Consider the following 26,328-nt stretch of genomic DNA (forward strand, 5'->3'; position numbering starts at 1 on the left):
TCTTCGCAACTCTTTGCATCCCTCCCCTTTGTATCCCTCCCTTTTCACCTCCCCCTTTGCACCTCTCTCATTTACATCCCTCCCCTTTGCCTCTCTGCCCCCTTCGCATCTCTGCCTTTCCCCATCCCTCCCCTTTGCATCTCCGCTCCTCGCATCTCTGCCCCTCTGCACCCCCTGCCCCTCCACCCTTTGCACCTTCGCCTCTTTGCACCCCTGCCCGCTCGGATCTCAACCCTTTCGGGTATTTCCTCCTGGCACTCCCCACTTCACCCCCCTCCCTTCTCCCTCCCCGCTCCCCCTCCCCCCTTTGCACCCTTTCTCTTCCCTACTCCCTTCGCATTCCCACCTTCCTCCCTTCCCCACCCCGGCACATTTACACCTCTTCCCCCCCATTCCCGCTCCCTTTTAGCCTCCAGGGCAGCCCACAGCAGCTCCGGGCCGTCCGTCCCCCCCCCCCCCCCGACCCCATAACCTCCCCTCCAACCCCCTTACCCCCCTCCCCTGCCCGGCCCGGCCGCGGAGCCTCCCGCGATGCGGTCCCAGCCGCTGCTGCTGCTGGTGCTGGGGCTGGTGCTGGGGCTGGGGGGGCGAGCGGGCGGCGGGGGGGGTTGCCAACTGCCTGCCGAGTGGCGACCGCTCAGCGAGGGCTGCCGAGCCGAGCTGGCCGCGATCATCGTCTACGCGCGGGTGCTGGCGCTGCACCCCGACCCTTACGGCGCCTACAACTACCTGCCCTGGCAGAGGGGTCCCCCCGACGGTCCCCAGCAAGGGGCTGGGGGGCTTTTTTATTCTGCCGAGATCGAGCTGCTGTGCGACCAGGCGTGGGGCAGCATGCTGGAGGTGCCCGCCGGCTCCCGCCTCAACCTCACCGGCCTCGGCTACTTCTCCTGCCACTCTCACACGGTCATGCAGGGCTACGCTTATTTCTTCTTCCTCCGGTGAGTCCCGGGACTGGGGGGTCCGGAAAGGAAGGGGTCGGCAACCCGGCTTCGGGGCATCTCCGTGGCCGGGGGGTGTGGGGGGGATGCGCGTCCGCTCCTGCCCCGGCGAGTTGAGTCCTGGCTCCGTCCCGCTGCCCGCAGCGCCTTCTCCTTTGCGCACCCACTCACAGTCTCAGCGGGAAAAAAAAACCCACCCTAGATCCATCCATACTGTGCCAGCATTGCCGGGCAGCAGATGTCCGAGGAGCTGCTGTTGAGTAGCTCCTGGGTGCTCCTGCTTTTTTGTTCTTGCGGCGGGACGGTCACGGCGCTGGAGAGAGGCCAGCGCCTGTTTGCCGGAGCTCGGTGTGGGAGTTTAAAACCCATCCCCAAATACTCCCCCAGGAGCTTTGTCTCGGCTCTCCCGAGTCCCAGCCAAACCCTGACTTTGGGCTCATCGAAAGAATAAGAAAGTAAACCACAGTGTGGGCACAGAGCCATCGACGTGACCTTTCAATCCAAGAGCTTTTGCAAAACACTATTCAGTGGCTTGTTTTGAAATGCTTGGTATATTCTTACACTGGGTGCACAGGGAAACAGTTTGGTGCTGTGTGGTGCTCGGTCTGTGGCAGTATCTTCAGGCACTTTTTACACAAGTCATTTACTGGCTGCTCAAAGGACTACTCAAACCCCAGCAAAGCGATGCAAATTCAGGAGGAATCATGGGCCAAAATATAGATTTGCCCCATTCGTGGGTGTTCATTTGTGTCTGCAGGGTGGTTAGGGTCTGTTAGGTCCTTGCTGCTGCTCTCTGGTCCAGTCCTCCCAGGTGGAAATTGCTGTCTTGGCAGTAAGTGCCAGGAGAGCTGAGGGCCAGATGCTGGCTGAGAGTCTGCCTGTGCGACCCTGGTGGCACTTGCTGAGCCAGGCTGAGGTACAGCAGGTGACTTCTGCAGGAGAGAAGGTGCTGTTCAGCCTCACAGGGAGCTGCCCGTGCAATTTATGTTTCAGAATGGATGAGAACTACATCCTCCTGCCGCACGGAGTCAACTTCCAGGAGGCGATTTTCCCGGACACCCAGGAGAACAGAAGGATGTTTGCAAGCCTTTTCCAGTTTTCTAACTGCTCGCAGGCACAGCATGTGTCGAGCTTCTCCAGTGACTGGGAGATTCAAGAGGACAATCGGGTAAGGGATTTATTGGTTCTCCATTGCTTGTTTTGAAGTCCCACGACAGTCCCATGTCATTTGCACACGTGTTTGTGAACTCAGAGCAGCATCCTGCTTCCCTGGTTTTCCTGGTCCTTTGGTGGTATCACTGGCAAGGTAACACACTGGTGGGGAGATGCTAAACTGTCCTCAGAGCTGACCTCTGTGTTAGCTCTTTAGCTTCCTGTGGACCTGAGCAAAGCTGGTTATCAAACTGTTCACGAGCAATAGGTAGGAAACAAGTACTGCTTGTGATCCTGTCCTACTCCACCCAGGTCATTCCTGGGTTCGCTCTCCTGTGACTCGGTACTTAAACTCCAGCTGAAGTGTTCAGGTGCAGGAATTTGCTTTTTTACTTCTGTGTTCATCTCATGCAGTGAGAGCAGTGCCTGGACCATGACAGGCGGGGTTTTTTCTTGTCTAACTCCACACAGCAGCATAAACATCTACTTCTGAACTAATCACCCAGAGCCGTCTTTGTAGCAGCTGGGGAAAAATAGACTCTTGAGGGCAAGGTTCATCTGAGTGACCCCAGCACCTACTTCTGAGGAAGCTGAATGAAATGCCTCTTTCTCCTCTCAAGGGAGGCCACAGCAAGTAGTTCACCCTCCAGGCAATCCTCCCTTAAATAAGTATGTTTTTAGGATGAAAATTCCAATGATGGCCATTCTTAGTGACTTCTGAGTCCCTCTGTGGGGTTGTAGTTTGTGTAATGAATGTAGGATTTTAATAAATACTTCCTTGGCAGTGAGGACTAACCTGCATTTAAGTGTGTGCATGTTCTGGATGTGCATATATATTTGCAAAAGTGGAACTTGAAGAGCTGTTTTAGTGCCAAACCTTGTTTTATGAGGCTACTTGTTTTCACCAGTAGCTGAAAACATTTTAAAGAGTCTCCTTAGGTCAGGATGGACAGGGCATGTGTTGTTGCTTGCGTCTCTTGTAGATTCATCCAAGGCACAATATTAGCATACAGCAGCAGATGCACAAGTAGCTTCTTTGGGAGATGGATAGAGGGGGTTTGGTAGCTGGCTGAGACCTTTCCCTTCACCAGCTGGCTGACCACCAGGGTACAAAGTTTGAGCTGCTGCATGGCCGTCTGGACAGTGACACGTCCCACACCTCAGGATGCTCTGTCAGCAGCTGTTTTCTCACTGCTGATGTTTTGGGGAGGAAGTGGGGAATGGTGGTGTGCAAATATATATTTGGGAACAGCAGCAGGAACTGATGCTTAAGAGAAAAGAAATTATCTTACAGTTAGATTGCAGAGCTGTAACTCTGGCTGGGTAAGAAGGGGAAGATGTAGAGCCCCTGTCCCACCTCTGCCTCCTCCCTGCCAGCCCACAGGCTCCCCAATGCCCTAAGCAATATATTTGGCAAGTAAAGGCACTGCTGCTGCCAAATCCACAGATTTTGCTCTGGGAGAGCAAAGTGCCATTGGGGGACCACCAGATCCAGCTTCCATTGCCTCCTTGTGATACTCCTGCACTGTTTATTTAGCTGTGCTGAGCTAAACGTAGGGGATCTTGCTGGGCTGGTGCTCCTTTATGCCAGCAGTGGATCTCCCTGCTTGGCTTTCATGGAAATCACACAGTAGACACCCCCAGGGTAGGTTGGGGCAATGGAAACTGTACGTATCAAAAGTGCATTTCAGCTGTTGTGCTCTTTGACCCCGCACAGCTGTGAGCAGCTTAGGGGGGGGATTAGAGCTGCTGGTTGCACAGACCGGGGCTGGGGGCTTTACAGGCTTCAATATCCACCCGTCGAGTGAATCAGTCCAGCTCAACTGATGGACACTTTGTCTCCCCTTTGTAATGAAAAGTAAAAGCTTCCTCTGCACCAGTTAAAAATAGCTCAGGCTGACTGTGCTCCCATTCAGCTCCTGCATCTGTGTTTCCCCAGCCCAGTGCTGGCTCCCCAGCACCTGCCTGCTCCAGCCTGGCATGGGGATGGTGTTTCTGGCTGCCACAGTCTTGGAAATTTGTTCCCCACCTCTTTCCAATGCAGGTGCTCATGTCCAGGGTGCAGCTCTCTAGTATTTCTCTCCTTTCTTTGCCTTGTCACATCCAGTGGTGACTTTTCTGGCTGCCACTGCCTTTGCTTACATCCCATCCCAGTATGAACAATTTCCATTTCCAAACGTGCTCAGTTGAGCTGCCCCGTACTGGTTCCTGAGCAGAAACCTGTGGCATGTGTGGGGAGGAAATTTTTATAAGGGCATGGAGTGATAGGACAAGGGAGAATGGCTTTAAGATGGAAGAGTGAAGTTTTATGTTAGACATTAGGAAGAAATTCTTTAGAGTGAGGGTGGTGAGACACTGGCACAGGTTGCCCAGGGAGGCTGTGGCTGCCCCATCCCTGGAAGTGTTCAGGGTCAGGCTGGATGGGGCTTGGAGCAACCTGGGCTGGTGGGAGGTGTCCCTGCCCATGCAGGGGGTTGGAACTAGATGATCTTAAAGGTCGTCTAACCCCACGCAACCCATTCTATGATTCATGGCACAGAAAGTGAGCAGTACTTGGGGCATTATTCTTGAAGCCTTTTGGAAAATAAGCTATTTGGGAGCTTGGGGCCACCCAAGGGAGTCTTTGTGATAGTGTGTTTTTGTGGAGAACTTGGACAGAAAGTGTCTTTTGACAAGGCTCAGACTGCAGTGAGGAGTCAGGGGTCTCACTAGCTACTGTGTGCTGACATAAATTACTGGTTCAAATCCTCACAGATGTTTTGTGCAGTCAGAGGGAAGAGATGGGGATGCTGAGATCCTCACACCAGAAGGCAGCTGGAGAGAAAGTCTGATGCCAGGAGTTGGTAGCTAAGGTCCTGCCTCTGGGTCTTGGGACAGCTGTGTGCAGGGACATCTTAAAAAGTGGGTCTGTCAAAGAGCAGTGTGCCTCAGTGGGTTTGGAATAAAGCAGTGATGAAATCTGTTTACAGCTGGATCCTGTAGTCCAAAAGATTTTTTGAATCCCTGTATTTGCTCATGGCCCTGTGCCCTATTCTTGATCTGTTTCCGGATGGACATTTTTAAGGGAGATTTCAGCACTGGAAGCATGTTCCATTGTAATAAATAATTAGTATTTGAAGCTCTGGGGGGAGAGAGCCCCATGATGGGTGAACGTCTTTTGCCTCACATAGTGCTGAGAGGTCCCTTCTATGGGGTGTGCTTGAGCCAGACACAGAGCGGGGGACTCAAAGGTGACCACTGACCTGATGTCCTCCTGCTCAGCCTCTTCTCTCTGCAATGCTCCTTGCATCCAGGCAGCCTTGTCTGGACTGTCCCAGTGGGAGAAACAAGGAAAGCCCTGACAGCTCCTACTCCTCCTCCCAGCATACATGTCTGATGCTGCAAAAGAAAGGAAGAGGATGTTCAGGAACTTCTTGATGCACTGGGATGTGACACCAGCCTTTTCCATTGTGGGAAAATGCTTTTAATTTTCTGAAAGTCCCATGGTGAAAGGGGGCCAGACCCAAGGCACATCTCATTGGGGATATTACATTCCTCGTCCTGGGCCTGCTGCAGTCTCTGGAAGCTAATTCCAGCTGTGTTTTTAAGCCTCTTGCAGTCTAGGCTGAGGGCCAGATGCTGCTTTCCAGAGTTTTCCAATAACCCCAACGTCTCATAAATTCACTCAGGTGCTTGTTCTGGCCACTCTGGAGAGCAGTGGTAGCTCTGGCTGGCATCTCTTTAGACACTTGCATTTTAACTTCCAGGTTTGCAGAGCCAGTAATTAATTGTGCTCCATCCTGACTTTTCTCACAGCTCCTTAGTGACGTTTGCAGACCTCCTGCTTTACTCTGGCTCACCACAGTAGTGGTTTCTGCAAGGCTGTTGCTGAAAACTTCTGTTCCCACCAGGCTTGGGGTTGGAGCTGGGTTTGTAATGGATGGCTGCAACTTCTGGCAGAATGAGAGGCCCTTTCTTGCAGCACATTGCAGGTACCTGGGTCCCAGGTTTGGCCTCATCCCAGAGCTGATGTTGATGGAGATAATAACACAAGAATGCTCTTTTTTCCCTTTCATAATTACAGTTTTAGTTGATTTCTTCCCACCCTCTGCCAATGGGAGAAATGCAGTGTTCAGCTAGCCAAGGAACCTTACAGTCACAGCAGTTTCCTTCAATAAGCTGCTTTTATTAAAGAAAGGAACAATTAATAAATAATAAAAACCTAATTAAAATTCTTAAAAGCTCCATGTTTTTACCCAGGTCTCACGTTGACCCCCTGAGGGGGGAAAATCCACAAATGTATCAGAGAGTTTGTAAAGTCTGACAGCATCCTGTGCAGGCACTGTCCTGTGCCTGCTGCTGTGCAGACTCTGGGTCACCTTTGCCTTGGGAAACCACCCCAGGTGTCCCTTTTGTGTTAGTCCCTCCTTCCTCCAGTGCCCCTAAAATTTCTCACTAAACACCTGCATGCCATGGAGCTATTTTGGTTATTATTTTGGTGTTGGTGTTTGGTTATTGATGCTTTTAGGGAGCAGCCTTGCAACACTTTCTTGCTCAAAAGGAGTCTGAGGGGTCAGACTATGTTTGGGGAAGTGGGGATGAGCATTTGGCAGTGCAGACAGCATCCTCCTCTGGGAATGGAGAAGGGGAATGGGAAAAATCCTGAAGGCCTGGACAGCATCCATATGTGCCAAAGCCTCTTTTTCAGAGCAGGTTTTTCTTATGGCTAAGAGCTAAAAGACACTTTCCTACACACAGGGAATTGATTTCAACTTGCTCAAGCTGGGAGGTGGGAATCCCTGTGGTTTCCTCCTCTCCTAGATTCTGCTGCTAAGCCTGGGGGCGATGCAGTGAGTTGGGGTTGAAATCCTTCATTTTGCAGCATTTTGCCATTTCAGTACAAATCTAGAGGCTCTTCTAATTTCTTCTGGGTTGGAGAGGAGGAGAAACCTTCTGCAGGGTTGTGTGGTCTCTTGAATAAGACCTTGTTACCTTGTCTGCACACAAGGGATTACACCAAAGGGACGTGAGGTCTGGTGATAATAAGGTCTATAGAAGTGTCTACCAGCACTTGTCATTATTTATTATTCAGGGGGGTTTTAACTCCTGGTTTTGTTGACAGGTTGATAGGGAAATGTGGCCTTTTGGTCTTCCCAACTTGCTGTGAGCTGCAGAGGTGCTCACGACCTGGGGCCATGCAGTGCTGCTTTTACAGGGCACTTTCCTCCCCTTTTTTTTCACTGAGGAGAGTTGCAAAATGACCCCATGTGCATCATGATGAGGGAGAGAACAGCAGTGTGTCAAACCCATCCTGAGCAACTGAGAGCACTAGCATTGTGATAAATCCCATGGAAATAAAGGAGTCCAGTAACTTCAATTAAGCCTGGTGAGATTGCAGGGAGAGATGGTATCTTTTATGAAGCCTCTCTCTCTGCAAAGCCCCTCCTTCTCTCAAGAGTCAGAGCCACAAACACACTGCTCCTTCAATTGATTTAGATGGGCTGACTTGCCTTCTGAGAGACCACAAGAGATTTATCTGGGTAATAATAGAGCTTTTAAGAGAGTAGTCAGTGTCACAAATAAAAAGGAAGGTAATTAGTGGGTTAGCAGGGCAGTCTATAAATACCTGCTTAGCATCTTGGGGCCCTGCGTCCTCTTTTCTGGTGGCATTTTGGCTGCTGTAACAACCTGATGACCTGATTAAGGACACCTGCAAGGCTTGGGAGCAGCTGAAAAGAGAACCAGATAAGAAAAGCAATGTAATTGCATAAATGGCCTTGCCATTATTATGCAAAGCAAGAATTAAGTTAAATGGCATCCTTCCTCTGTGGAAGCAGAGGAAATAATTTTAGAGCTATTTGTATTTTAGCAATAGCTATGTGCACAAACTGGGAGCCAGTGGGTCAGAACCATTCCCTGAACCCAGCTGTGGGCAGCAGAATGTGCTCAGCAGTGGCCCCAGCCTGTTTCTGCTCTCAGCTGGGTGGAGGGTGGTGGCTCATTCAGCAACATTGCTGAGAAGAAGCACAAGGGCTGAAATTGCAAAGTGTCTGTTTGCACAAAACCTCTGTAGGCTACCAGAGAAGGGCTTGCTCACATGTTGTTTGTCTTGGAGACCTGTTTTTTAACCCATCTCCTCAGGCAACGTGCCATTGGAGAGGGGCAAAGAAAAGGAAAAGTTGGGGAAGTGCTCAACATTGTTCTGACTTCCCTGATTTTGAGTCTGGACAGTGATTAAATAGTATCATGGGTCATTACCTGCTGGAGAGATGCTGGTGTCTGGAAAGATCCCAACCTGCCTTGGATGCAGGGACCAGAGCTCTTCCTGCTGTGGCTGAGATGGACGTTGGTGATGCTGAAGGTGACCCAACTATATGAATCATGACCTGGCCACTAGAGGAAAAAAGCTGGTAACTGTGGTGGCTTTCAGCTAAAATTTCATCCAGGGTATCCACTGAGATAAAATGAAAAAGCATTTTGGCTTTTCTTTTTTAGAAGTTAAGCACTTCTGCTCTTGAGGAGTTCCCTCTGCTCTAAATGCTGGGAGATCAGTCACAGGACTGGAAAATGCTGATTGTGGAGTCCAGAGCCAGCAGTTTTAGAGGAAGGACTGGTCTGGAAAAGAGCAGGCAGCAGCCTGGCTTGGTTAAGACAGTTCTCTTTAATTCCCATTTACTGGCCTTTTGTGTTTGCTTGTGGCATAAGCCACATAAAGGATCCTCCCTTCTCTGGTCTTAAGGCACTGGGGAAACAGAAAATATTCTCAGTCCAAAACAGTGCTACATGGCAAGGGCAGGTCAGAAAGACCTCAAAAGATATGAAAGTAAGGTCCAGTATCTAGAAGTTTGAGAATCTTGTTTTACATTTCCTGCCCTGCCATTTATTAGAAGAGTTGCTGCTCCATTAGCCTAATAGCACAGTAGAAACTCTACATCACTTCTGGGTTGTTTAATAGTGATTTGCAGCCCTTTTGTTTTCCTCCCAGAAACCCACCCAGAGTGTAGCCCCATCCTGCAATCTGGGTTTAATTTGCATACATGTAAGCAATATTAGACAAAATGGAGAATTGCTGACAAGTGTCTGGGATGAGGAGAGACCACGAGACATTTGGATAACATCCCCAAGAGTCTTTTGGCATAGGAATGGCATTGACTCATTTCCAAATCTTCCCACCCAGGCTGTAGGAGGGGACCCTTAGAGGTCTGATTGGCATCTCTCTCTTGGTTTGCTGCCTTCCCACAGGCTGCTAAAATACAGAAGAAAGTATCACAGAGGACTTCAAATTAGTATTATCCATGGGATGTTTCCATTGCATATGGTCTTTCTTATATTTATAGCACCCAGAGGGTGTTCTGGGTGTTTCCCAGAAAAAAAATGGGGAAGTTCCTCTGGTTTTAGGACATCATTTGGAGACACCTTATTTCTGCACTAGGAGGCAGGTTGGCTGATTGCCATACATGATGAGTTGACCCAAGCCAGCATGGAAGCCCTGGATTTGATGTAAGTTGTGAATGATCTGAATTTGGGTGGAATGAGGAGCTTTTCCCCACCCATCCTAACTCTTGTCCCTGCTGACAGCTCCCAGTGGGGAGCTGCTGAGGTGAAGCCTCCACTCATCACCCTCCTTGTACCAACGTGGGTGCAGGACAAGGTGAGGGGAGTCCTAAATCAATGTCCCAGCTCCTGGCGGATGAGCCTGGACCAACTTGCTCCCTATCAACCTGTACATATTAAGCCAATGGTATCTGACCGTGCTCTCTGACCGTGTGCTCTCTGACCGTGTCTCAGGCTCATCTAAGTACTTGATATCCTTAAAAAGATCAGGTTTCCAACCCGCCAAGCAAGGAATTGCCTAGACAGCCATGGATATGTGTGTGTGTACATGGCTGCCTCCTCCAAAGGGCAAACCAACAGTCCTTCCAGGAATTGGCAGTGAATGAAGACCCACATGGCTCCAGGCTGCTTTTAATTATCCAGAGCCACACTCTCAAGAGGTTCTGCCAAATGCACTAAATAATTCTGGAGTTCATGCCATGAAGCTATTTGCTGCTGTACATGAACTTCAGGGTGAGCAGGCATCTGACCCTGGCCCCAGGACACCTTTTTGGTTCTCCAACTGGTTTCTTCCATCGCCACAGTGGTGGGAAACTGCTGGTGGCCGCAGAGGAGGTCGGTGGTTGTGAGCTGAGCTCTGCATGTTGAGACACACAGAGATGGGGCTGAAGGGAGCCCATTGTTCCTCCTGCATTTCAGAGCCAAGGCTTCCTGGAGGGATGCTGTACCCCTGGGGTTTCCAGCCCAGAGGTGAATGAAAGATCCATGGTTTTCCTGCTGAGCATGACTCTTGACTCAGTGCTTGCTGAGCTAGACAAAGATTTTTTTTGCAAGCCCCCAACTATTGACTCTTAGCCAAGGGCTGAAGCCATTTGTTTCCCAGGCAGGTTAGAAAGGTACAGCCTAAAGCCTGGGGCTAACTCCATAGTGTGCAGCACAGGTAGGATGTTACTGCTGTTGTCCACAGGGAGGTAGAAGAGATGGGACTTCACTGGGCTGCTCACATTCCCTCTGTGTTAGCCCAGAAGTAGCTGAGGTGGAAGATACCTCCTTTTGGGAAGAACAATGGAAAGTTTGAAGCTGTCTCCATGAGCACCTGCATGTGAAGGTGGGTTGGGAACAGCAGCACTCTAATGAGAGGTGAACCTCTTGTTCATACGCTCTGGAGATGGCACCGTCATGGGAAAAGTAGCAACAAGAAGATATGAGGAGGCTGATCAGTTTCTTGTCTTCTTCCCTGAATGTGACTTGATGATTGCTCTGCTTTTCTGCTCTGCCCTCCTGTTCACAACCTTCTTGGTGTGGGAAGGTGAGAGAGGACATCCCACTGCACACAGACTGTGAAGGGTGAAAGCACTGGCTGGTGAGGGTGGCTGGCGGGACCTGGGTGGTTACTGGAGCTGGGAACTGAAGTGGTGCAGGACAACATGTGCTTGAAAGTGCTTGTGTCCATGGCCAAATCACCTTCCTCAACACAGGGTCCTGTATTCAAGGTTCTCCCTCAGGTAACTGGGACATGGCCTCCAGGGAGAAGAGTTGAGGCTGATGCTCTTGTAAAGTGGATGTATTATCTTCATAACCCGAGGCAAAACAGAATGTGCAGTCCAAGGAAACAGATAATGGGTGGTTTTTGATCGACTCATGCTTCTTATTTGTACTTGTCCCATGATTTTTCAACCTTAGAGAGTGGAGGTACTGACTTAGCCTGGAAGATGTTTCCTGGCAGCCTGCTTGTAGTAACCCACTTGGACTATTTTAGTCCTTTTGATTGGGTTGGGAACAGGAGGAGGATGCAAACATCTGAGCTGGATGCACCTGGTTCTTCACTTGCTTAGATTCTCCTAGGCCTTGTTTTGGACCAGCTGATTTTGGCAAAACATTCAGAGTGAGTCTCAGGGAGGTTTTCTGGGTGAAGAGCAGCCAAAATGAGCACTGGAGGTCCCCAAATTCTGTGTTGTTCAGCCCAATCATGAGTCACCAAGACCCTCTGTAAATGTGTGAGTCTGTAGATGCTTTAGAGAGTTTTGTGTCTGCAGATCCATGCTTTGTGTTGGTCAGCAGTCGGGAAGGATGGTTCATGTGGACCAGCAGTCCTGGGCCAGGATCTGTCCTGGATGCACACGCTGTTCCTACAGGACCTGTGGGCAGATCCAGCCTTTGGTTTAGTTGCTGGCCCCAGACAATCTTGAATCCATAGAAAAGTCTTTTCTTTCCACCTCTCTGTCCTGACCCACCTGTGAGACAGATACAGAAAGAGATGGAGCAAAAGGTTTAATTAAGATCAACAGCCACTAAAATCCAGCTGTCAGACGGGACACCTGCAATGCTGCCTGTAACCAGACCAGCCATTCTGGCTTGAAGAGAGATGTGTTCTTTCCATTTGGGACATATTTGCTCCCACCCCATGCATTTTGATGCTGTTTCTTTTTCACAAACAGCAAGCCAAGTCGGTGCTGAGGCAGCAGTAATTCAGATCCCTAATGGAAGATACAGATGGAGCCATTTAAAGCCTGTCCTGCCTCTGCCAGCCAAGGGCCTTTCCAGATTCCCCTGGAGAAGTGTCCTTGCCCCATTTCACTCAGCCAGGAGAAGCCACATGGTGCCAGGCCTGGCTTTGCCACCCACCCTGAGAACACTCAGCCCCTGACAACAGATAATGCCAAGGGACAAACCAGAGCAGATAGTTTTGGGGGACTGGGAGTATGTGGAGTATGTGACCACTTGGAGCTGGTTGCTGCTCCAATCACTGCAGGTGCCTCTGGCAGCTGATGCAGTGACTACCTCCTTTTGCTGCCCCAATTTGTGGGTTATTTTGTGTTGGGTTTTTTGTGTGTGTGTATGTTTTTGTTTGTTGTTTTATTTTTAAGAATCAGTTATCTATGAAATGAATGGTCAGGAAAAATATACTGAGGGAGAAGGAGGTTTCCACAACACTGTATAATGGGAAGGGGAAATAATAAGACTAGGAAGCCAGGTGTAAATTTCTGCCCAAAAAACTGAAGAGTAAGCTAAAAAAAAATAATTTCCTGAGATCTGAAGCACTTAATGGGCTTGTTCTGCAGTACTTCTGTATTTCCTAGATCAGTGGGGAATGAGCAGAAGCACCAGCTACTGCAAGGGGGAATGTCAGCGCAGTGGTTTGTATCAAGACAAGATGTGGGACGAAAATGCAAACTAGTACTTTCACAGCTGTCATCCTCAAACTGGCTCATCTTCACCACCATACAAGGTAGCAGATTTGTTCCCATTCTGCTGGTAGTAAAAGTGAGGCAGGGGTTTTGGATTCTGTATCCCAGTCCAGTGGACACAATGCTCTTTGACTCAGGATTTGTCCCCACTGGGATTAGCAACAACTGTCTGGACACCTTTTCTGTCTGTCAATTTCTTTGTCTAAATCCAGTACCCTCCCCTCTGTGTCTTCCAGCCGTGTTGCGCAGGCACTGCTGGGTTTGAGTAAGGAGATATGTTCAGATGGGTGACACATGAGCAACTGGGGTTATTCAAACCAAAGCATGGTATGAAGCCTGATTTCCTTCTTCAGGTGGACAGTGACAACTCTCCTCTTCATTGCCTCAAAATGTAATGATAGAATCATAGAATGGTTTGGGATGGAAGAGACCTTCAAGACCCCCTGCATGGGCAGGGACACTAGACCAGGTTGCTCCAAGCCCCATCTGACCAGGCCTTGAACAGTTCCAGGGGTGGAGCATCCACAGCTTCCCTGGGAAACCTGTTCCAGTGTCTCACCACCCTCACACTGAAGAATTTCTTCCCAATGTCTAACCTAAATCTCCCCTCTTCCATCTTGAACTGTTACCCCTCATCCTGTCACTCCAAGTCCTTGTAAAAAGCCCCTCCCCAGCTTTCCTGTAGCCCCTTTCAGGCACTGCAAGGTGCTCTAAGGTCTACCTGGAGCCTTCTCTTCTCCAGGCTGAACAGCCCCAACTCTCTCAGCCTGTCTTCATAGCAGAGGTGCTCCAGCCCTCTCATCATCTTTGTGGCCTCCTCTGGACTCGCTCCAAGAGCTTCATGTCCTTCCTTTATTGGGAGCTCCAGAAATGGACACTACTCAAGATGGGGTCTCTCAAGAGCAGAGTAATGAGTTTGTCACCTTCATTTGTCTTCACTGTAAACCTGCTTCAGAGCACATCCATACTTTTGGCTTGCTTTTTATCTTTCTGGAGCCTTTTGACAGGGTCTGAGCAAAATTATGTTCTTCTGTTGTTTTTTTTTTTTCTTTATTATGGAAAAAAATCACTTAATTAAACTACCATAACTGGATGGTAGTTGGAGAAAGAGAGGAAGTCAAAATGGAGGAACAACATTTATTGACACTGGCTGAGGATGAGAATAGGATTTGAGATGTTGTAAGTCCCCATTTCCATTACATGGGTAAAAATATCCTGTTTCAGAGCCTTTATAGTGTGAACATAGCAGCCACATTCACTCAAAATCCTCAGTTTTGTTGCAGAGCAGGAAAGTTTTTTCCACCTGAAATGCATCATCATTGGCTGTAGAAGAGGAGGGATAATGAGGAAGGGGCTTAGTCATTGTGACCATGGCAGAGCATTGTCAGATGCCAGCCCATGCTTTAGAAGAGCTCTGAGGTCTCAGGTGGGTGGGAGAGTGTTTATTCATTATTTATTTATTCATAAAAGGTGCCTTAAAGTGAGAATCTCTGTGCATGTGGTATATCTGTGGAAAGGAAACAGGCACCTTGTTCTGAGTCTGGAAGTACCTCTCTTGGGGAGATATCTGCAAGTAGAGAGAAAAAAAATAACAGATGTAAATGAGAGAAAATAAAAAAACGAAACACATGGAAACAGGAAAAGAAGAACTAATCTACTGAAGTGTGTAACCAGCTGATGTGGTGAAGTCTCCTTCAGTCAGTTGGTCTCTTTGTCAGAAGAAGACATTCTCCTTTTGCTCCCCGTCTCTGGAGGAAGATCCATTGCATGGGTCACAGTGTGGCTCTGGAGGGATCTCTATAGAGTTTCAAAACACTCTGTCCACGTCCACTCCTTATTCCTTAGCAGGGAGTGACTTACTCCCTTTGGAGAGGGTTTAGATCCCCCATGCAGCAGCTGAGCAGCTCCAGAAGGTACCAGATGGCATCCAAAGCCCACCTCCATTGGCTGGATTTTAAAAGAAAACCTAGAGGAGAATTTTTCTAAAAATCACTTGCAAGTTCCCTGGGCCCTTCAGACAGCTACACCCATGCTGGGCATGAACACCAATGTTGGGAAAAGTCTGTGGACTGGAAATGAACAGTTTGAAGAAAACCCCAGGGAAGGGTTGTTACCACCATCGGTGACTGGGCTTCTGCCCTTCTACGTGTTTTAGGCTCAGGCACGTTTTGTCAGAGTTCAGTGAACATTTCATGATCTGTCCCTTGAAACCCTAATTGAGCCTGTGTTTTCTTAAGTCTCGATTTCAAAAGGCAGGGGAAAAAAATGTGTTTCTTGGTTCTTTTCCCAAAGGTGCGGAACCATAGATTAAACGTAACCTGGAAATAATATTTTATGCTCAAATCTTTCCTGCTGCAATAAAAATGGATTAAAACCACATTCAGTGACAAAACCCTCCTATATTTAACCCGTGGCTAGAAGCAGCTGAAACACTGATGGAATTGTCCTGGCACTTCCAAGTCAGTGGCTCTCTGGAGCCTCTGGAACATGTCCCACTCCTTACAGGTGGTCCTTGCTCCAGAAACACATTACAGATGTTGAGGATGTGAAGAAGCTGGCTCCTTCCCCCACACCACAGGACTGAGAAGGGATCAAACCAAAATATCAGAGCAGAGTCATCCCTGATGCACTTGCCTGCCTGGTCTGTGTCTGGATTTTAGGATCAACCCCTGGTTTGGTTCCTGTGTATTGTCAGAAATGCCTGAAACAGGAGAAGCCTCCCGTGGTCCCTGCTAAATGCAGTGCTGTGTGTCATGCTCTGGTAATTGCATTTGCTGTGGTATTTACAGCATTTCCTAAGTTTTGAAATGGAGAGATCTCAGGCTTGCCCAGGGCTAATTAATTCTGTACCCTGCCCTGCTCCTAAGCCCACATGTGTCTTTAAACATTAACAACACATTGGCAGTGCCCAGGGTCTGTCTCAACCCCACTACGACTGATTTGGGGATGTGGCTATTGCAGGGTTAATGTTTGCTCTCAATATTTCTCAGAGGCAGTGAATTGTCCCTTCCTCTAGAGATCCTGAGGATTTTTTTTTCTTTTTGTCTTTTCTCTTCTCTCTTTTCTCTTTTCCCTTTTCTCTCTTTTCTTTCTTTTCTCTCTTTTCTTCTTTTTCCTCTTTCCCCCCCCCTTTTCCCTCTTTTGTTCCTCTTTTTTCCTCTTCATTTCCTCTTTTTTCCTCTTTCCTCTTTTTTCTCTTTTTTCCCTTTTTCCCCTTTTTTATCCTTTTTTATACTTTTTTCTTTTTTTTAATTATTTTATATTTTATTTTATTTTCCCCTTCCCCATCCCCTTCTTTTTCTCCTCTTCTCCTTTCTCCCTCCCTTCCCTCTTCCTTTTATACTATTTTTGTATCTTGGAAAGATACAGCAGTGCAGGCAGACAACGGACAGAGGGAGGGGAGGCAGGTTCTCAGTCTAGCTAAATGAGGATTCAGAGCAATTTTGGATTCCAAGAGCAGAAGAGAGCTGGCTGCAGCCTTGTCTTGTGTTTCCAGGGAGAAGAGTTTCATCTCCACCTACCCTAGGAGGTCACCAGCACCAAGCAGAGGTTCAAATGTGATATTCTCTTATTCAGTGTCTTAGAAATGTGCTTTCAGTTTGTGTAACATGTTTTGGTTTTTTTTCTTAATGGAAACTACTGAAAGAACAGCTTTTTTTTTTTTCCCACCCTTGAGCCCAGGAAGTTCAGAAATGAGGCAGCCTGGTTGTCACTGGCAGTTCCATCTCTGGGTGGGAATCAGCAGGCAGACTGAGATACAAACCTATATGGGATCAATCCAGCTGCTTGTTGCTGTTTGGGATGCCACAGGGTATCTGAGAGACAGGACACAAGACCAGGAATTCACCAGGAATTCCAGTGTTTCGTCACTGAAACACCATCTTCTCCCACGGCAGCTGGAGTCCACATGGGCATTTCAGGAGGCACCAGATGCCACAGGGTGGGCAGCTGCATCACACTTAATTTTATTGAATTGTGAGAATTGCCTTTTAAGTATGAGAATTGCCAACAGAAATCCTGCTTACAGAAATACTTGAGAAAACAGAGCTCCATGATACCAGTGTTGTATCCTCTGCTTTGCAGCAAGGATGTTTTCTTCACCCATGAATTGACACTGAAGTGGCAGATTAATGAACATGCATCTTGTGGCACATAGAACATGATGAGTGGTCAGTTCCAAATATTGAGACTGGTTCTTCCTATCTGGGGAACCCTTCTGCATTTGGGAGTACTGACTTCTCCAGAGCAGCACAGTGATTTGGAAAACCGTGCCTGGCACAATATGTGAGTTGGAAGAGCTCCTGTGTTGCTCCCAGTGGTGAGGGTAGCCCTGCAAATAACTGGTTTCAGATTCTGCTCGACTTTTGAGTGAAAACTATATATTAATATGGCAGAAACAGCTCATTTCTAGTCTGCCCTTGGCCCTGTGTGGTCTTACTAGTATCTAAAAGGATCTGGCCTGGTCCTGGACCATTTATGCTACAATTCCCTGACCATGATTATGGCTCTGTCTCACTGTCTGATTTTCCTGGATTTAGCAGTTCTGGGCTTAGATTCAGTGGATTCTGCAAAAGTCCAGAGCTTGCAACAAGCACTGCATCCTGCCTGTGGTCCTCCTTCTGTATCTGTTGCTCTCTGGAGCAGGTGGCTTGAATTCGGCTGGTGCTTGTGATGCATTTTGGAGCCTTTATCTTCTAGCTTATAAAGCCTCTTGGATAAGATTTGCTGAAGGCATGTAAGACATTGAGTTTTATTTTGTGGATTTAAAGCCAATCTTCTAAATTGCATTAAAGCTATCCCTTGTGTTTTGAAATTCCAAAGCCTCTGGCTCCCCTTTTTTCAATGCCTATGGTAAATTACAGACTGATTTAGAAAATGGTGCAAAATGTGCAAATGAAGCTAAAAGGATTTTTCAGAATGGTGTTAGAAAGAGAAAATAAAGAGAACACATGTTATCAATACTTGATCAAAAGGGAACAATGTCTTAGACCATAGAAAGCTGCAGACTCCAAAGCCTGCAGTAACAACTGGAATAGCTTTCTAATCCAGGCAGCATTGTTGGAATCATATTGTAAGACAAACTTTTTACATGGAGCTTTCTGAGTTATTTCAACATTGATTTTGGGACATTTTATCTTTGATCTTCTGGTATATAGTCTGAATAGGACTCTGAAATTATTTCTTCTATGCATTTTAGGTATAACTATTCTATTTTGGGGTTGGCTTCTTTGGCGGATTTTTTAAAGTAGTAGTTAAAGGGAGTTAGGGAGCTTGTCTTCAGTATTGCTCCCAAAATGTGAGTAAAGACTGAATTTCATTGCATACAGGGCTCTAAAGCACAGTGCCAGTGGAGTATGAGTCCTTTTGGCAGGAGCTCCAGTATTGGAAGCTCTGGATTGTTGCAAAATAGTGTCTTCTGAGGAAAAGGTGGAGAATACAAGTCAGGGCTACAAAAGAAGAGCAAGATTTGTGCTGGTTTGATTTTAAAAGTTTGAACTGGAGATCAAATTATATTCAAGTGAAGCAATCCACTGGGTAGCCAAACCTACTGTGCTTTGTACTGTCTCCTTGGTGGAAGCAGTTCTAGGACTTTGTCCCATATCCACTGAAACTCAGGCTGACTTTAAAGGAGGAAGAATCATGTCAAGCAATATCGTCCAGTTTCTCCTCCACCTGAGCCTGTAGTTTGGGAACTCTCTGGTTGTGGTGGAGAAAGTTGGTGTGAGGCACTTTGTTACCCCTCCCCGGCACTGTACTGGCCTTCAGAAATTCCCAGGAGTTCAGGTAAATATTTTAACACTGTTAACTTAGGCAGAGTGACATGGAGAAGGTGAAGTATCTTCCCCAAGAGATGCCAGAATAAAACCCGTGAGATGTTTAATGGCTGAAAGTTCAACCACAGAGGTCTCACCCCACCTCTGCTTCTCGAGTTTCTCCTCTCTTGAGTCAGATACAAAATCACCTGCTTGGGAAGATGTGCTCTTGTTTGACATGGAAACAGTTTAGTGATCAAAAAAACCCCCACAACTGCAAATTGTGGCAATAAGAGAAATACTCTAAAGGGCAGTGTAGTTTGGAGCTGTAGGTGTTCCAGGGAGAGTTTTGATAACAGTTCCTTCATGCCCACTGCTTCCTCACCTGCCTGATTTCCAGGGAAAACCAAGTAGCACCTTCTAGAGATGAAAGTTTCCATTCAGGACTCACTTATGGCTGTTCCAGTTTTTTGGGATGACATGTTCAGACTTGGTTGCAAGCAGTAAGCTGGCATGCCATTAATAAATCAAAATGACTCATGTTTCCTGTTGTTTCTTACACAAATGTTTAGAGGTGGAAATCCAACAGAGGATAAGAGTAGGAAACTGATTTTCTTAAAATCATTCTCAAAAACTTCTACCAAGGTGAAATGTGAGCAAGTGTATCCAGTTAATATCCTTAAGCCAACCAAAGCCAGTTTCTGAGCAGTTAACGAGTTTGTTAAGAAGGCAGAGGGATAAGTTTTGGTCCAGTTTTAACAAGGGGTTACTTCAGTGACCCGTAAGGGATTTTCACAGGTGCTGCTGGGTCATGCAAGTGATGCCCCCCACTACATCTTTGAGAAGGTGGGAGCTGCCTTCCAGTGCCTGTCCCAGCCCTGCCTTGTAAAACTGGCAATAAACCATTTCCCATTGATGGCAAAGAAGAAGGAAGATAATCTATGGATCCAGAAAATGAGCATGATGTGAATATCAGGTTGCCTACATCTGGCACACCTGCCTGTAAGTGGTGACCCAGGGGATGCAGGCATCTGGACCTCAGGCAAAGTGGAGCTTAAGAGCTCAAACTGGTCCTTGCCACCAGGTTGGATGTGATAGAGCTGAAATTAATCAATTGCACTACTTTTTTACATATACGTTAGAAGACTCTCAACATTTCCATATCAGTGGGTATCTAAAGCAGGTATCTAGGGAGGAGTGTAAGAGGGCAATGATACATGGTACTTCCTGCTGCTTCTCTTCCAGCCTCCAGTGTTTTCAGGTGAAGGACTCTCCGTGGTGAAGTTACTTCCATACACCTAGTTTTTCTATATAACCAGTGACTTTCAGTGGATTTCTCTTCCATGAAACTGTCCAGCCTTCTCTTGAGAATAACCACTTTTTGGTTGCCTTGAACCTGGCTGCTGCTATATCATCTGATACCCCCACCTCTTCTGTTGGAAGATGCTGTCAGTCTTTATTTGCTCACTCTGTGGCACTTGAGATTGTGTAGACCTCTATCTTCTAACCTCTCGTAGCACAACACTGAAGGGTGCAGACCGTGCTTGATGTCTGAGCCTCAAAGAAGGTTGTTTCTGTCCTATCCTGGATGGGAATCAGCTACCACAAATGCTCTGCAATGCAAGTCCATGAGAGAAGAAGGAGTAAAGCCCCTTCCCTGACTGTCTGGGACCTCCCACTGCTGTTGCCACAGGGAAATTTCAAAGTTTTGCCTAGTCTGCTGGAAGTGCCAACAGGGAAAGCAAATATTTGTGTGTAAGACTTAACCCCAAGAAGATTAAGTGCAGATGGATGTCAATGGTGCCAGCAACCTGCCAGAGAAAGTGAAACTCGAGAAGGACATAAAAACAGAACATGGTGCGGGGGGGGGAAAAAAGAAAGAATAAAATGCAAACCAGATTGGAAGCTAATGAGGGAGAAGGAAAATTTCAATAGGGCTTTTTCCTTCTCCAAAGACAAGCAGCAGGAAGACCAGCAAGAGGAGCACTGCAGCAGGGCCTCAGTGGTGTTAGCAGCTTGGAAGGCTCCCAGAGTGAGCACGAAGCAGGGAGGGGGTGGGAATATCAGCATGAGGGATGCAGCATGGTGGGATGCTGCATGGATGATAGATGCCTTTGGAAACTGGGAAGGGTCCTGGAGGTGACGAATATCTTGCACGGCCTTCAGTTCCCACCTCTTCAGCTCTGGAAGTCAATTGCTAGCTGGGGAAGTGGTGATCTGTGGGAAGAGGTTTGGTTTTGTGAAGCTTGGCCCACGTTCTGTGGGAGGAGAGACTTGCAGTTTGGAAAGCATCCATCTCAGGAAAATCATAAGTGGTAGGGCTGTCTAGACTAGTCAGGAAGGCGTGAACAAATAACCAGGGGAAAATAGAAGAAGAAGAAAGCATGATTCCTCACCTAGAATTAAATTGAGGTTTCAGGAAAAAAAATGAATCAAAGCTTCAAAGGATGCAAACAGAAGAGAGCCTTAACTGATTTTATTCTGATGTTGTGAACCTGGGTAGCAAGGAGGGGAAATCAGACATGCCCGTCGCTGGGCTTACATGCCACTGCTGGAAGTGGGTGGGGAGATTTATGATAGGAATGTTACAATTAATTAATATAAATCTCTTCCTAACAACTGTGTGGGCAGCATGCAGGTGTGTGTGAGGACCTTGGCGGCCCAACAAAAATGTAATTATTGGTTATGGAGTTAGTGGTGATGCAGAAGCAAATGCTCCTCTGCACTTCGTCCATCAGCAAAGTGCTAATTAGTGATTGCTAGAGGCCAGCGTGTTTCTCTGGAGAGGAAAGTATCACCTCCTGAAACACCTGGATGTGGCGTGGGTGGAAGCCTGGGGGGAAGCATGACTTACCTGGGAGACTGCAATTACAGTGAGGATTTCCTGGCTCGGAAATCAAACCAGAACTGTTCTGCCTTAAATCTCTTTTGTTGGTTTGTTTGGTTTTTTTGACCTGCAGCTGGAGGCTGGGAACAATGCACGTCCATATAACCCAACTTAAATGTGGTGATTTTTTAAACTGAAGTGGGTCATAGAATCATAGAATGTTTTGAGTTGGAAGGGACCTCTAAAGGTCATCTAGTCCAACCCCTCTACAATAAGCAGGGACATCTCACACTAGAACAGATTGCTCAGAGCCCCATCAAGCCTGATCTTGAATGTGTCCAGGGATGGGGCCCCCACCACCTCTCTAGGCAACCTGTTCCAGTGATCCACCACCCTCATATTAAAGAACTTTTTCCTAATGTCAAACTTAAATCTACCCTTCTCTAGCTTGAAACCATTACCCCTTGTCCTATCATTACATGCCCTTGTGAACAGGTCTCCTCAGCCTTCTTATAGGCCCCTTTCAGGTATTGGAAGTTCACTATAAGATCCCCCTGGAGTCTTCTCTTCTTCAGGCTGAACAACCCCAACTCCCTCAGCTTGTTCTCATAAAAGAGGTGCTCCAGCCCTCTGATAATTTTTGTTACCCTCCTCTGGACACGCTCCAACAAGTCCACATCCTCCTTGTGTTGGGGGCTCCAGAGCTGGACGCAGCACTCCACGTGGGGTCTCACCAGGGCAGGGCAGGGCAGAGGGGCAGAATCACCTCTCTTGATCTGCTGGTCACACTTCTCTTGATGCAGCCCAGGATGTGGCTGGTCGTCTGGGCTGTAACTGCACATTGGTGGCTCATGTCCAGGTAGATGACATTCATAGGTCCTCCCTTGTCCACTAGTGCAGTCACTCCATAGTAGAAAGCCACTGCATTTGTCAGGCAGGGTTTGCCCCTGAGTTTGCCAGGGGTCATGATGGACTGAAAAAGGGGATGGATCTTTTTTTCTAGGAAAATCATGCACCTGCTGAGGTCATTTGCTGGGAGTTGGGGATGACTTTCAACAATTTTCTACAGGAAGTCAGATCTAATCTGGTTAAACAGAACTGATCTTTCTTGCTCTCATTGCCCTGTACTAGACCTGAGCTTTCTGCATGTTATTTTCTAGTTTGGCTAACAGAAAGCTTAGATGTTTTGGGACTATAGGCCACATGATGGACAACTCAGTGTCCTTGCCCCAGAGCTTGTCCCTGGTGATTTGTCTCCCTGTGGGCCATGGGAAACCTTGGACAGCCATGTCCAAAGGTCACAAAGAAATCCCAACCATAGGAGTGAAAAAGCAGCAGACCAGAAAGCAAAATCAGAACCTGTCCAAGGCACCATTTTACCAAGCTTGACTATAGCTGAAGAGTCAGGGTGAGAAAAAACACTGCCATATGGAGGCTGTCTTCTAAAATCACTTTAGAACAGGAGTCTTTTAAAGTTCCCCATTAAATGCAATAAACCACACTGTAGAGCAGCTTTAAAACCAGGAGGAAAGCAAGGGCTGACACAGCTCCCTCCCTGCGGTGACAGCCAAGTAGCGCTTGTCAGGCCTGGGTTCCTTTAAAAGTGTGCACTGGGCCCTTTCACACTCTTAGTGCTGTTTGATGAAGTATTAAGGAAATGGGAAAGTGTCCAGAAAACTGGTTCAACTCAGCTGACACCATGAAGTTTAAAAAAGGAGCAGGAAGGAGTCTGAGGTCTGCAGCAGGCAGCTGACCTGCCACCGGCTGGAGACGTGGTGATGCATCCTGCTGGTCCTGCTGTCACAGCCTCGTGCTCAGAGGTGTCCAGCAGCTGTTGAAAGGGAGACTGGAATAACATCTGCTCACAGCTGCTATGGGGTTTTTTTAGGTCCTGATGGAAATAGGGAGACTGATTTCTGAGGTAGCTTTCCGGAAGTTTTTGGCTCTGTTGACTACAAGGAGCGAAAGTGTCCCATGACACCACTTTGCCCTTGGAGACATGGAAAATGTGTAACAGTGAACTACTTGTGTTTTGTCCTCTTCCTCTGAACTTCTGCAAGCCTTGCAGATGCTGTGTGTGAATTATTTGTGTGCTGAAATACCTGTAGGGGTTTAAGGCATGACACACATGCAGGCTGAATATTGAGGAGTGCCCATCCACAGTTGCTACAGACATGCTTTGTCATGGCTATTACTGTATCTTCATTATTTCTAAACCAGGACTTTTAAAGCCCAGGTAACCCACATCTGCATCCACTGTCTCATCTTCCAAGATGCAAAACTCAGCTCAGAACTGCTGAGGTATAACTGCATATTAACCTTTGTGATTTAACATTGAAAGGAAGCTGTTACTAGAAGATACTTGATTCTCTTTTCAGGTAATGTAGAGTTTATTACAGGTACTCTCCCTTTCCCTCTTTCCTTGTTTGTGGTTTTGTGTAGACCTCATGAACTATGAGTCATATGCACAAAAATAAAGTAATAAATGAGCTTGAAATCCAAAGCCACTTTTTTGATAAAAATGGCTTTGTTAATATACAATATTGGTCTGCTTTGTCCAGCAAGAGAGGTAGGACAATGTTTTGTGAGCTCTTTCACCACTGTCTGGAATAGACTTGAGTTTGGGGTTGTCCAAACACAGAGGCAAAAGGCTGTTTGCAAACCCTAGGAGAAACATGAACTTTGGCATTCAGCCCAGTAATTAAATCAACTGGCATTTATGTTGGATTATCCCTATAATTTCCTGGTTTCTTAATTATTGCTACATGTGCATCAGTTCTATTCTAATGGTCTGAAAAGGCCTTTGAATAATTGAGCTTTGAGATGCCTGGGAAATATCCCCTCAGCAATCAAAGGTATACACAAGGATGTGACATGCCTTTTCAGTAGTGTTACCCAAATTACAGGCTGGTTATTTAAGCAAATGTTAGACCCATGGCCTAGAGTCTATAGGAGAGCATCTCCTCTTACATGTCACTCCCCATCCCCTCACACAAAGCAAAAGATTGGAGTAAACTCCATTTCTTGGCATTTTTGAGCAGAAATGATCATCTGTGGCTTTACTGAACTCAGTCCAGCTCTAGCTTCATGGTGTACTTGAAAATAGTTTCCTGGTTGTGTCTGAGGGACTCACTTCACAACTAAAGTATCAAACCAACTTTTAGCTGGCTTTAAGGTGTGGACAGTCATCAGCAGAGCTGGGAGGCAATATGGGGATCCTTGTATCTACTCACTTCTTCCTGCTTCTAGACATCTGCCTTCCTTCACTTGTAACTCTGAAACCACTTTCCCTGTCTCCTTGCCTGCATTTCATGTGTGGTAGTTTGGGGAGAGCTCATTACAGCCAAGCTCAAGTGTAGCCAGCACTTCGTTACAAGTGCAAACACATCGTCAACGTCTGTCTTGCATTAGGATCATTCCAGAAGGCATTAAAACACAGCCAAGGTGGCTTCACGGGCTCTGCATCCCAGCACTTGTTGGTTCAACTGTTCTTGAAAAATGTGGGAGTTTGAGGAGAGTGTGGATGTCAGCACCAGGAAGGATTTGCAGTGTGTCAAGCAAAGGGAAACAGGCGGGTTATTTTAGAGCCGAGCCAGCCCTTCTCTTTGCTTGAGCTTTGAAGGGAAACTTCAGGGAGAGAAATGTAGTGAGCTCCAGTGGCAGATAGCTCTTTGGGGAGCCGCCAGCTGCTATTTGTGAGTTACAATTGAATTACACAACCCTGGCACTTCATTGCACATCCATCACCACATCCACCACCCTGTCCACAGCCGAGCTGCGAGGGGCCCCGGCCAGCCCAGTGCTGAGACCTTGAGCGGCTGGAGCTGGCCCATCAGGAGTGATGGGAGCAAGTGTGAAACCAGTTGTCTTGCAGGCTGTGCAATGGTTGTGAGGGCTACTGGTTTCTGGAGTTTTCCCAAGTCACGGAGCTCAGGGAAATCAGCTACAGGGACAACAGTCCTCCTAGGTTTGTCAAGAAGATGTCATGTTAAAGCAGTGCAATCTTCTTCATGACTGGGAGAGAGCCTGAATTTTAGGAGACATAGTTTGGCTTAGCAAATGTTGGTTTGGTTCATAGAGAGGGTTTGGTGCACACTGAGTAGATTCCTCCTGAGGGAAAGAGAGCCAGGCTGCTACAGACACCCATCTGGTGTGTACCAAGTCCTAGTGGGAACACAAGGGATCCATGGTTGGTCCTTCATGCATCTGATCCCCTTCCCACTGTATTTGCTTGTCTCAAATACATTTAGAACTTCAGTGTGCAAATATGTTTCTACTGCTCCAACTGACTTGCTAATATGGATATAGCCAACAGCCCCAGCCTTTTCACAGTGAGTCTCTCCTGCCATCTCAGGTTTCAAGCACCCCAGTCTCACCATGGGTTTCTGGCACACATGTTTACTTGTCTCCACTGCCTCCTTTTCCCTTCAAGTTGGTCCACAGGCAGATGCTCCAGCCACTTTACTGCCTCAGGCACAGGTCATCCCTGCTACATTGGCATTGGTAGCATGACAAATGTGACAGAAGGGCTGGAGGAGTACAACATTGCTCATGTGATGGATTTCTGTGTCCTTTTTGCTGGAAGACATGACCATAACACCCTTCAGCTGCCCATCATCGAACTGAGCATCTTTAAGATGTCACATCAAAGCACTTGCTCTTAAGTTTCTAAAAAGCCTGATGTCTCAAGAAAAACTCAGCTTCAATTTGTCCATGGTCAAGTGCAACCTCCTCCTTTCTCTCAGTTGCATCCAAAGCATTAAGAAACACAGATTCATCAACATGTTCACCATTTCCTAGTAAGCTGGGGCTGAGTTTCTACTTTCTGACAGCTCTGCCAGAGTCACCTGTGTTCCAGCCCTTTCCTTCTGCTCAGGGATGAGAGTCCCCATTCCCACTGAACACCTCCATGCTGTGGAGTCTCCTTTTATTTCCAT

The 26,328-nt window shown here is 47.3% G+C and overlaps 1 protein-coding gene across 1 annotated transcript in view; it reads left to right on the forward strand.

The window, feature by feature from the left end:
- The first annotated feature begins 531 nt into the window (after nucleotides 1–531).
- The window catches only part of CCDC3 (coiled-coil domain containing 3), a 43,685-nt gene continuing 17,888 nt past the window's right edge, over nucleotides 532–26,328 (forward strand). The window contains exons 1-2 of the mRNA XM_051624362.1: nucleotides 532–938; nucleotides 1,932–2,106. Coding sequence (XP_051480322.1) covers nucleotides 532–938; nucleotides 1,932–2,106 — 582 coding nt within the window. The remainder of the gene's footprint in view (nucleotides 939–1,931; nucleotides 2,107–26,328) is intronic.

This window comes from Apus apus, chromosome 1 (assembly GCF_020740795.1).
Source record: "Apus apus isolate bApuApu2 chromosome 1, bApuApu2.pri.cur, whole genome shotgun sequence".
Lineage (NCBI taxonomy): Eukaryota > Metazoa > Chordata > Aves > Apodiformes > Apodidae > Apus > Apus apus.